At 46.9% G+C, this 11,264-nt stretch overlaps 2 protein-coding genes across 2 annotated transcripts; both read right to left on the reverse strand.

The window, feature by feature from the left end:
- Nucleotides 1–1,841: 1,841 nt before the first annotated feature.
- Nucleotides 1,842–5,432, reverse strand: LOC124698236 (probable enoyl-CoA hydratase 1, peroxisomal). Its single transcript, XM_047230744.1, has 3 exons — nucleotides 4,903–5,432; nucleotides 4,192–4,474; nucleotides 1,842–2,077 (listed from the first exon to the last, which is right to left on the reverse strand). Exons 1-3 carry the CDS (start codon nucleotides 5,328–5,330, stop codon nucleotides 1,982–1,984), a joined length of 807 nt encoding a protein of 268 aa, XP_047086700.1. The 5' UTR covers nucleotides 5,331–5,432; the 3' UTR covers nucleotides 1,842–1,981.
- A 2,318-nt stretch (nucleotides 5,433–7,750) lies between these two features.
- On the reverse strand, nucleotides 7,751–9,844 carry LOC124702330 (cytochrome P450 716B1-like). The gene is made up of 3 exons (XM_047234459.1): nucleotides 8,754–9,844; nucleotides 8,479–8,666; nucleotides 7,751–8,410 (listed from the first exon to the last, which is right to left on the reverse strand). The coding sequence occupies exons 1-3, from the start codon at nucleotides 9,697–9,699 to the stop codon at nucleotides 8,099–8,101; spliced, it is 1,446 nt and encodes a 481-aa protein (XP_047090415.1). The 5' UTR covers nucleotides 9,700–9,844; the 3' UTR covers nucleotides 7,751–8,098.
- Between the last annotated feature and the right edge of the window lie 1,420 nt (nucleotides 9,845–11,264).

Consider the following 11,264-nt stretch of genomic DNA (forward strand, 5'->3'; position numbering starts at 1 on the left):
TTAGGCATAGATGCATGCTTGGATAGCGGTCTATGTACTTTATCGTAATGCCCTGATTAAATCTCACAGTACTCATCATGATATATGTATGTGCATTGTTATGCCTTCTTTATTTGTCAATTGTCCAACTGTAATTTGTTCACCCAACATCTGCTATCTTATGGGAGAGACACCACTAGTGATCTGTGGACCCCGGTTCTATTCTTTACATCTGAAATACAAACTGCTGCAATTGTTCTTTACTGTTCTTCGCAAACAATCATCATCCACACTATACATCTAATCCTTTGTTTACAGCAAGCCGGTGAGATTGACAACCTCGCTGTTACGTTGGGGCAAAGTTCTGTGATTGTGTTGTGCAGGTTCCACGTTGGCGCCGGAATCCCTGGTGTTGCGCCGCACTACACTCCTCCGCCATCAACCTTCAACGTGCTTCTTGGCTCCTACTGGTTCGATAACCTTGGTTTCTTACTGAGGGAAAACTTGCTGCTGTGCGCATCATACCTTCCTCTTGGGGTCCCAACGGACGTGTTAACTACGCGCAATCAGCAGCCCCACAGAGCGGTAATATATGTCTTTTCCTGAAAAATAGACGACCCCACTGGTCATTGGCTGCGGAGGCCCCACAGAGCGGCAATATATGATTTTCTAAAAATAAATAGACGATCCCACTGGTCATTGGCTGAGGCAACCCCACAGAGCGGCAATATATGTCTTTTCCTGAAAAATAGATGACCCCACTGGTCATTGGCTGCGGCAGCCCTATAGAGCGGCCCCATTTGTCATTGGCAGCATCGCCTATAAAATCATGAAATAAAACGGCCCACACATCAGCGATAGATGGATGGCTGCTTCGACGTGTCTCCTGACCCTACCCGTCAGCACGAGACGGCTAGGGAGGAGCTGCCCCTGTGCAGCCCACCCGGTCAGACTAACGTTCAAGGCCTCTGACCTGACGGCTACCGGCTGTTCCAGCACTTAGTGTTTTAAACTAGAGGAGGGGAAAACTGAGAAAAAACTAAGGGGTTGGGGAAAACTGAGTACAACTAAGGACCTGAGAGCACGAAAATAGAAATCACTTGATCAAATGGAAGCATGGACGGAAGTTCTGGGAAGAAGCCTAGTTCTGGATGAATTTTGTGTTGCAAAATTTTCGTCCCTCGTACTTGGTCACGTGGCATAACTAGTGACATGTGGTTTTCTGATTCAGATCGAGCCAAAATAATTACAATTATATGGGTGATCTAGAATTCTCGAAACAGCTCGGTAATAAGGGGAGTTTCAAGTGAAGATGGCCAAAGAAGCACTCGCAGTTCTTGAAATTCCGAAAAGAGATGTGGTGATTTTACCTGGCTATAGATGGAGACCATCAGATAAAAATATAATCAAGATTAATACAGATGGTGGTTTGTCAATGAAAGCTCGCAAGGGAGGGGGCGAGAGGTGTGTCAAGATCTTCTGCAGCCTATCTTAGAGCATGGAGTAAACCCTAATCAGGTAATACTGATCCTCTTATCTCCGAAGCACAGACACTACGTGATGGTGTCACTTTTGCTAAACAACGAGGCTACCCTGATGTGGTGATGGAGACTGATTGTGTGGAGAGGCATGGCAGTGGCACCAGTTCTACAGGAATTTGGAGAGCTAGTTGGTAGTTTTCATTTTTTTTAATTGGGCATATTCCCAGGTCAGCTAATCAATTGGCTCATCTTTGTACTAAGTTAGCTTGAACACTGATGGTGACCAGCAGCTGGCTAGATTGTATCCCTGACTTTCTGGTGGCCAGCCTTCAAGCTGATTATTTATTCGGTCTCTGTTTTAGCTGAATAAAGCACTCTGAATTCCACGCAAAAGAAAAGTACTATTACTGGAAGATTCACATTGTCTTACATTCAAAGTTAATCAGATCACCACACTGTAGCTGCATACATACAAGTTGATATATTTTTTTATATCAATACACACATACAGAACAATGCATCTACAACTTTGATGTAGATCCCCGGCCTTGCACAAACTTCTGCATGTCTGCGAATTGCTCGTTTGTCATGTCACCGTAAAATTTGACAGCTCTTTCCTGAAACCAGAGCAATGCTAACATAAGAGGGCCGGCTGTCCTCAGTGATCAATACAGAAAGTTAGAAACAAGAAGGAAATTCATATTTATTTGTTCTGTTTCCAATCAAAACAGGTAAGCACAATATTCACTTAGAATAATTTGTTGTTATTACCAAAAAAACATTTTAAGTCTGCACAAAATATATCGTAAGTTCACCAAGTTTTTCATGAACATGTTGTGGTTAAGGGTCCGCAGAAAACTAAGCCGAGATTCTTAAAAAGATACTGGAAGCATTTCCCACTAGTATTAAATAGGACTCATTTACAAGTCGTCCTCTCTTCTCCAAACCCTAGAGAGGCGACTTTCTAGGCACACCTCGCGGCCACACCATCCTCCACCAGTAGCTCGCCGCCCCCTCCTCCTTCAACGGCTCCACCACCTTGGGAGTGCGGGGAGGCCCCAATCTACCATATGGGGCTTTCCGTAGGGCTACACGGTGTTGCTTCATTAGAACAATGTTGTTCTTGCAAATAATTTCTTGCGAGCCTCTCCATATTGACAATGTCGGCTATGGCGAAGTCGATGCCACATTGGCATAGATTCCTACTGAACTATTTGGGTGGTGAGGTTAGGGTTTGCAGGGTTTGTCTTTGCAGTTTAGTCCTCTAGCCTCCTCTCTATCACGTTGGTGTGGGCAATGGGCCGTGCAGCCTCGGGCGCCAGCGGTCTGCAAGGTTTTTGTAGGTTGGGATCATGGATATATGGATCTTCAAGTGGCGGTGGCTTCGACGATTTCTTCTCCAAGGCGTTGGTCCGGTAGGACCCTGACCTAGATTACTTCCCGTATGTGATCAACAAAGACTAGTTGGCTTCAGTGATGGAGAGGCAGCATCGCGCCATCAACCAATTCAGGATGAAGAAGACGATCGCACCCTCAGAACCTCGATGTATTTTCTTTATTTTCTTAGGGAGTTTGTATTGTTGGTTTGATCAATAGATCCGAAGGTGACGGGTGAAGAGAGTGGTTCTATCACTTCCGTTATGGGATGTCCAACTGTCTCCTTTTCTCAAAACTTATTTAAGATTGACCATGCCAGATAAAGAACTCCGCAGGAAGATATTAACAGAAGATTTCTGGTGTTATTGGTGAATCATATCACTATGGGAGGTAGGCTAACCTTAAAAAATTGTCATCATCTTACATGATGTTATAAGTTACAATGGTATCTTGAATTAGTTATTAAAGATCTTTCTAGTGGAATAACAAGAGAAGGGTGCACTCGCAGAATAATAGAATATGAATAAAGAAATCTCCAGTTCTTCTTGTTTCCAATCCCAAGAAGAACTAGCACAAAAGACATATCCATCTTCAAGAATCATAGCCAGGAAAACACAAGTCTTCTTAAATTCTTGGGAACACAAAATTTACGTTTTCCAGCACATCTACATCTTGCTGCGGTTTATGGTTTTAGGGTATACGGTTTTACGGTTTCGTTTTTTCCCATTAACTCTACACTGATATTTTTTTCAGGGTTTGTTGTTCTTACAGGATTTCGGCTAACATGGACTATCAAGTGGCTACGGCAGACTACAGATGGGGATGGGCAGCCCAGCCCGGCCCCGGCTTGCATGTCGGGCCGGGTTCGGGCGTGAATTTGAAGCCCAAAGATCAGGCCGGGCCGTGTTCGGGCTTGAAGAAAACAGGATTTTAGCCTAGTTCGGGCTTGGCTTGTCGGGCCGGGCCGGGCTTTTGTCACTTCGGGCTGGGTTTGGGCCCGATTTGCAAGCCCGAATGTCGGGCCAGGCTGGGCTCGGGCCTGGGAAATTAGGTTCGGGCTTTTTCGGGCTTGGCCCGAAACCCGGCCCGGCCCGAAGAATGCCCAGGTGTACGGCAGACGACCATCCTGTCTTATGTCATATTTCTAGTGTGCCAAGTCAATCTAGTTCTGCTTAGTTTTTCACTAGCATATCATTTGTTATAATTGTGCACACGATTAAATCAAACTTAACTAACTTGAGCAACAACTAGGTTCACAACAACAAATATATGTGTTTGCAAAAATAATTGATCGCACAATGTACATTAAGCTAGTACAGAAATATGCTATGACATGCATGTTCTAAGTTCGCACCTTTTCAAGAGCTCGGGCATGTTTCATGTCCAGCTGAAGCCCATCATTTATAACTGACTTGTATAGAATCACCAAGTTGCGGTTATTCCTCGCAATGGCCTCGGCGACCTCTATGGCCTTACTCAGAACCTGGCTGTCTTCAACAATGTGGTTAACGAGTCCCCACTTCTCCCCCATTTCAGCAGTGATAGGCATGCAAGTTAGTGACACTTCTCGTGCTCTGTTCGGCCCAATGAAACGGGAGAGCTTCTGCGAAAGACCCCAAGAAGGAAATATCCCAACCCTACACCAGATTGTCCAAAGGTTGATTAAGCAACATGGGAGGTGCGCAGTGCAACGGCAATTGTAATGTATCTTGGCAGGATTTATCATTATAGGTAGCAGGACAGTAGGAGTACATAAGCTTCAGTATCAAGATTCCCCCCTACTGAGTTGGAAGATTAATTTTGTACCACAAAAGCTTAGTGTTTTTTCCCATTTTCCTGAAACCCGAGCGTGGCAGCTTTACAAGAATCACAACACCATACAGAAAAAGGTTAACCCTATTCGCAAAATAGCACCAACTTTTAACTAGAAGGATATTTCTGCCACGACACTCACAACGTAGTAATTCTATTTGCAAGAAGAGCGCGGTAGGAGTGATTACCTCGCAAGAATCTGTTCTAGTGCCTGGCAGAGAATGGGAGAAATAAGTGTGCGAGGAGAGCTTACTTGGCGTGGGTGTCGAGGAACTTGGCCGAGCGGCCAGCGACGAGGAGGTCGCAGGCGAGGGCGATCTCGAACCCCGCGGTGACGGCGAACCCGGCGACGGCGCCGACGATGGGTTTGCGGCAGAGCTCCATCTGGGTGACGGGGTTGGCGGCGGGGTCGTTCACGTCGCCCTTGAACGCCTCCTCGGCCGCCTTCAGGTCAACTCCGGAGCAGAAGGAGCGGCCACGGCCCGTGAGCACCACCGCGGCAACGCCGTCGTCGGCGTCCAGTCGCCGGAAAGCCGCGGCCAGGGAGACCATCATCGGCCGCGTTAGCGCGTTCAGCGCGTCGGGGCGGTTGATGGTGACCACGGCCACCAGCGATCCCGGCCTCGCTGGCTCGACCAGGATGAGGTCGACGGAGTCCGGGGACGAGGACGAGGCGGCCATCAATCTGGTGGGCGAATTGGGTTAGCGTCTCGATTAGGCTGGGTAGCTGGCGGCTTTATGTTTGTGCAAAACCGCAAGCGTCATTTTAAGACTCTGGTCCTACTCCATTCAATGCCTTCTCTCTCGGTTCCTGAAATCAGGGCTTTTCTACGTACGTGGTCTGCGTGAACGGGACCTGCCTACGCCCGGAGGTTGCTCCCTCCCGACCCGAGCGCGGCGAGCTTGCGGCGGCGGCCATGTCAGGCTGTCAGCCACTCGCGTCGGGCCGCAGCGAGCTCCAGCGGGCACGGCAACGGAATAGGGACGAATCGAGGAGGGGCGTCCCGGCGGAATTTGGCCAGAGCTGACATCGGGACTGAGGCCTTTGTCATAACCAGACAATCGGAAACCCTTGTCACAAGTTGATAATCCTCCATTTGACATTTAACAGTGATCCACTTGGTGATGACAAAAATCAGAAGCTATCTATTGCTGCAGGTGGTGGTGAGCAATAGCCGCAGAGATCTCCAGGATGAGTGCTAGAATTGAATCTCTTGGTTTACATTCAACAAGAATTAATGCAGACATGCTATTGTAGACACACAGAACAAACCTGTGGCCACTGTTGAAACAAGGTAGATTATTTTGCTGGAAATGAGTGATGCCCATGATGATGAGGAGGGTTTTATAGGAGGTAAAAAAGAGAAAGAAAAGCTGCTTGTAAGGTGATGATGAGAGAATCACTAGCTAAATGAGGTGATGCCACTAGAGGGGCACCACCTAAATCAAGTGCCGCATCAGTGAAGGCACCCAAGGAGGAGGAAGAAAAACCCAAAACATATATGATAGGAGCAACTTTAAACTGCAGAGGGGTTGGTAAGAGTGGCATGAGCATTTTCCGATCTAGCCTGCTGAAAGATCAACAGTTGGACTTTATTGATTTACATGAAACCATCAAGAAAGATTACCCTCCTTCTTTTTAGGAAGATTGATCCCAAAGGTGAGTTTGATTGGAAGTGGGTTAATTCCATTGGAAGAAGTGGTGGTATCCTGGGTGATTTTAGGTTGTCCATGTTTACAATTTGTGATACAAGTGTTGGAAAATTTATATCAAGGTAATTTGAAATGGTGCTTGGCTATTGTTTATGATGCTGCTCAGATTTGTGACAAGGAACATTTCCTGATTGAATTGGGAAATGTCTATAGCAATCAAACCATCCCCTTGTTAATTGGGGGAGCTTTCAATATTCTAAGATTTTCCTCTGAAAAAATAAATTGATGAGATGCAATAAATGGTCTGATTTGCTCAATTCCATTATAAATACATGTGCTCTCAAGGAGATTCATATTTCTTGAGGTCAATACACTTGGTCAAACAATCAGGCAGATCCCACTCTTGAGAATCTTGACAGCTGGTGAGAGGTTCTTGGGAGGATATTTTCCCTCTCACTACTGTTCATAAACTTGCTAGGGATGTTTCTGATCATAATCCTTTAATTATGGATACAATGGAGGCAAAAACTAAGTGTTGTAGAGAGTTTAGATTTGAGAAAAGATGGATCCTAGAAGAAGATTTTCTAGGTAGGGTGAATAGGATCTGGATGCAGCTTGTGGTGGCCAGAAACAGCTTAGAAAAAATGCAGAAAAATTGAAAAATGTCAAAAATGGTCTAAAAGGGTGGGGAGTTAATTTGAGGGGAAAATATATAAAGAGGAAGAAAGATATCACTGCAGAACTGAATGACTTTGAGTTAATGGAAGAATCTGGAAAAGTTGTCTGCATGTGAAATAAAAAAGAAAAGTTCAGATACAGTAAGAATTACTTAAAATTCTTGATAATGAAGAGAATTTTTGGCGCCAGAGATCAGGAGAGGATTGGCTCTTGCAGGGGGTAGAAACACAACTTATTTCCACAGAGTGTCTAATGGTTGTAAAAGGAAAAAAAACCTTTTTTCATTGAATCAAGATGATAAAATCATTCAGGGTGCATATTCTAAAAAAAACAGGAACTCAATTCGGCATCGGAGTGCATATGCCCCCTCTACCAAGAAAATATATTTTGAAGTGTCAAAAAGTTTTGAAAAATTTCTACATGTATATATCCATAGTATATGAGTGTTCGTCAAGTTTCGTAAAAAACCGATAATTTTTGTGGTCTATGTAAAAAAAGAGAAAAAATATTTTGTGAAGAGCCTTATTTTTAGCACTAGAATTTATCTTTTTTACACGCGCCACAGAACAAGTCGATTTTCCATGAAATAACTTTGTGAGCGTGTATCACGTGAAGATGTACACATACACGGATGTTTTTTTCTAATTTTTTTACATTTTAAAATGTGTCAAAGATGCATTTAAATATAAAGGAAGCATATGCATGTGCCAAAACACCATTCCAAAAAAAATATCAATGCATGTATCTAGAGTTCTAGACCCATTCGAGCGTGTAGGTTACTTATTTCAGTCTATATCTAGTCCATATTGATATATCTAAAACATGTTATAGTAGTAAACGGAGGAAGTAATACATTTTCCTATCCCTTTTGCTAATTCTAGGTTGATCGGGAATTAAGTTAGTTCTAGATCAACTCGACAACCGTTAAATTTGCATCGTGATTCGTGCACAAGAAAATTACACATGGATGTGTAATTGCACATGCATCCGCAATTGCACATGCACAGTTACCGCTGGATCAAGAGCTTAAAGCTCACAACTTCGACAGAGATCTGATGCTGCAATGTTTGTACGCGACCGACCTCAATGCTGGTATAGTTACCAGTTCTGATTGCCGGTCAAGCAGAGATCCTGTGCTCGATTTCGATGGGCAGGCCATGCAGCGGGGACGGCAAGAGGTTCCTGACGAAAGTGTTGGATTTACAGCACAGCTTCCATTTGAAGTGCCTCACCAGATAGTGCATGGTGACTAGCGTCTCCATCCTAGAGAACTCTATCCCGGGACATATCCTCGGGCCACCGCCGAAGGCGACGAAGGAGCATGGCGGAGCCGCCGATACTGACTGGTTCTCAAACCGGGACGGGTCAAACTTGGCCGGCTCGTGGTAGATGCTCGCGTCCATGTGCGTCACGTTTGCTGTCCAAAGCACCTGAAAAACGGCAAAAGTTAGTTTGTGTCTTCAGTTCATCGACAAGGGTGATGCTACGGTGAGATGACCTGCCATCCTTTGGGGATGAAGTAGCCGTCGAACTCGATATCCTTGAGTGCTACTCTGAAGTTGCCGAAGATGGGAGGGACAGTGCGAAGTGTCTCCTGCGCGACTCGCCACGTAAATTTCATCTTGGCCAGGTCTTCCCAGGTGAGAGCCTCTCCGTCAGCCTTGTTCTTGGCGATCTCTTCATGCTCTGTATCACGAGAGACAAACACAGCATGACCATGGATTGTTTTTGCCGTATGCACAAACGTGTAAGTGGAGTCAAATGGTTACTTGCCTTGGACCATGGCGGCGAGGGTTGTCGGATCATTGGCGAGTTGGCGGACCATGAACGTCATTAGGATGGACGTCGTGTCGTGGCCGGCGATGAGGGCGACTATGGCGTTGGCGACGATCTCCTCGTCGGTCAGGACCCGCTCGCCATGCTCGTCCGTCAGGCTGAGCAGGCAGGTGATGAGGTCGCTGTTCCTTGACGCCTTGCCCTGCTCCACCTTCTCCTTCTTCTCCCGCGTGATCCCCTCCAGCACCCGGCGACCCCTGCCGCTGGCCTTGAGGCTCCGTCTGAACGCCGTGAAAGGCAGGTTCACCGGGATGGCCCATACGCCCTCCATCACGCGCGCAAACTCGCCGGAGAGGGTGTCCCGTGTGTCGCCGCGCTCGAGGCCGAAGAGCAGAGCGGAGATGATGTCGAACGTCATCCTCTTCATCAGCGGCAACACCGTCACGGTCGCGCGCCCCGCCCAGTTCTCCTCGATGTGGCGCCGCACCTCGCCGTCGATCTTCCCCACGTACATCTTGAGCATGTCCGGCCGGAGGAACTCCAGCAGCGCGCCTCGGACGCGCCGGTGGTCGGCGCCGTGGAGGTCGAAGATACTGTTTCCGCCGAGTATCCGCTTGGCGGACCGGGGCTGCTGCGTCGCCAGCGCGCTGCTGAAGAACACGAACTTGTTGGCCGCCGGCCCTGCAATGAGCACCGTCGGCGTGCCGAACAGCGACAGCTTCGAGACCGGCCCGTACCTGTCGATCCTGTCCCGTATCCACTGGTCGTTGGTGTTGCTAAGCATGGCGCGGAGGAGGCCGAGGCTCTGCCCGATCACCGGCAGGCCGAGGGAGCCCGGGGGCAGGTTGGCCGGACATGGCTTCTTGACACTGGTCAGGAGGTGAATGATGGCTATGGATGAAACCGTGACAGCGAGTGCAACGACTATAGACAAATAATCCATCGGAGAATGGAGAGCGTGTGTTATGATGAATTTCAAACGAGGCTTACTAATATATAGAGTAGGAGGGACCGATTGAGTCGACTTTGACGGTGAGATTCTTTTTTTTCTTCAGATTTCAGCATACATCGGCATTTTTCCTATGGGCAGCTTTTTTATATAAGGGAAAAAGATTGTATTCAGGGCTTCAGGCCATGGACGCTAGCAACCTCCGGGTATGCAGCCATTGAATCGATCAAATCTTGTGGTCCACTACGTGCGAAAACGAACGAACCCCATTCACGAGGTTCTTATCCATGCGAGCATCCCGATAGTTGACCCATCCTCCTATCTTCCCTCACGCCGTCTTTCCGTACCATCTCCGACCGATCTCTCAGTCCCAGCCGGCCTAGCTAGGGCGGCTCTGTAATTTTTGAGATATTTTTAGATTTGGGGATTAGAGTTTTGAACTCACTCGCTTAATTTATGTAAGTAAGTAAACACACTCAGTTAATTTATGCAAATAATTATACTCATTTAGTTATTTTATGCAAGTTAGACATGCAAATAATTAAACTCACTATGTTATTTTTAAACATTTGGGGGTTGTGGTTGTGCCTTTGATGATTTTTAAATGATGCACTTAAATTATTCATATGTTCAAAGTGGGGTTAGTGAACCGGTGGTGTGTACAAATTCGTTGTGCATGATCTTTTGATTCACTAACTTTGAATAGATACGTGTGTCCAATGTTAAATTGAATTTGTTTCATTTCTTTTTTGTCATGTTCATATTAGGATCATCTGAATTGATACGAGTACAAGTGCCCCTTCTGCCAGAGGTTTATCGGCACCTACTTCGCCAACATCATGATGCATGCTAGAGCCCCTTGCTCCACCCGCCCTAACGTGGGAGATAACGTCAACAAGTATGCCTTCATGCCTAAGACTAAGGCATTTGGGATTCACCTGCGTCGCCTACACAACCTGCTCTAACATGTGAGAGGCAACAATGATTATCACTCTTTGGATGCAAGAAATAAAGTCCATCAAACGGTGCCGTCCATATACCAGGGGGTGGTACCTGTTGACTGCCAAAACCCACCGGCGGGCAGCGGCCTTGTCAACACCGTAGAGCCGGGAAGAGCCTAGAGCTGCGGCTGGCTGAGACCCCTCCGAGCGACGGCCCGCAATGCTCTTCTGGTCACACGCGGCGATGCGAAGTGCAAGGGCGTGCCACCTGACCTATGCACTGGTCGGGAAGGTGATGAGGATGCCTCGCTTAGTTTCTGCCGGGGCATACATGTAAACGTTAAATACGAGCCTCGATCGGCTCTCGGGTTATCACAGTGAATCGGCTCAAAGAGCCGATCCACCCATGATCCGTACGGGGTGCACGAATACTTGGTGGTCCTGCTTGATCAAGATGAAGCTAATGAGATCTACGACGATTTAGGGTTTTCACCGCATAATCGGATCATCCTACTCCGGAGTTGGGCCTTGCGGCCACGCACGGTGCTCGTAAGCCGATCCTAAACAAGGCCAAAAAACCAACATGAAGTTGATTCTAGGAACATCCCGTTTAGGACT

Source organism: Lolium rigidum, chromosome 3, assembly GCF_022539505.1.
Source record: "Lolium rigidum isolate FL_2022 chromosome 3, APGP_CSIRO_Lrig_0.1, whole genome shotgun sequence".
Taxonomy (NCBI): Eukaryota; Viridiplantae; Streptophyta; class Magnoliopsida; order Poales; family Poaceae; genus Lolium; species Lolium rigidum.

Excerpts from the sequence above, each read along its gene's own strand:
- LOC124698236 (XM_047230744.1), bottom strand. The coding sequence starts at position 5,330 with ATGGCCGCCTCGTCCTCGTCCCCGGACTCCGTCGACCTCATCCTGGTC. Across the intron at positions 4,475-4,902 it reads TTCCTCGACACCCACGCCAA|GGTTGGGATATTTCCTTCTT; the intron begins GTAAGCTCTCCT and ends AATCTGGTGTAG. Across the intron at positions 2,078-4,191 it reads ATGCCCGAGCTCTTGAAAAG|GAAAGAGCTGTCAAATTTTA; the intron begins GTGCGAACTTAG and ends CTCTGGTTTCAG.
- LOC124702330 (XM_047234459.1), bottom strand. The coding sequence starts at position 9,699 with ATGGATTATTTGTCTATAGTCGTTGCACTCGCTGTCACGGTTTCATCC. Across the intron at positions 8,667-8,753 it reads CCTCGCCGCCATGGTCCAAG|AGCATGAAGAGATCGCCAAG; the intron begins GCAAGTAACCAT and ends CTCGTGATACAG. Across the intron at positions 8,411-8,478 it reads TCATCCCCAAAGGATGGCAG|GTGCTTTGGACAGCAAACGT; the intron begins GTCATCTCACCG and ends GCCGTTTTTCAG.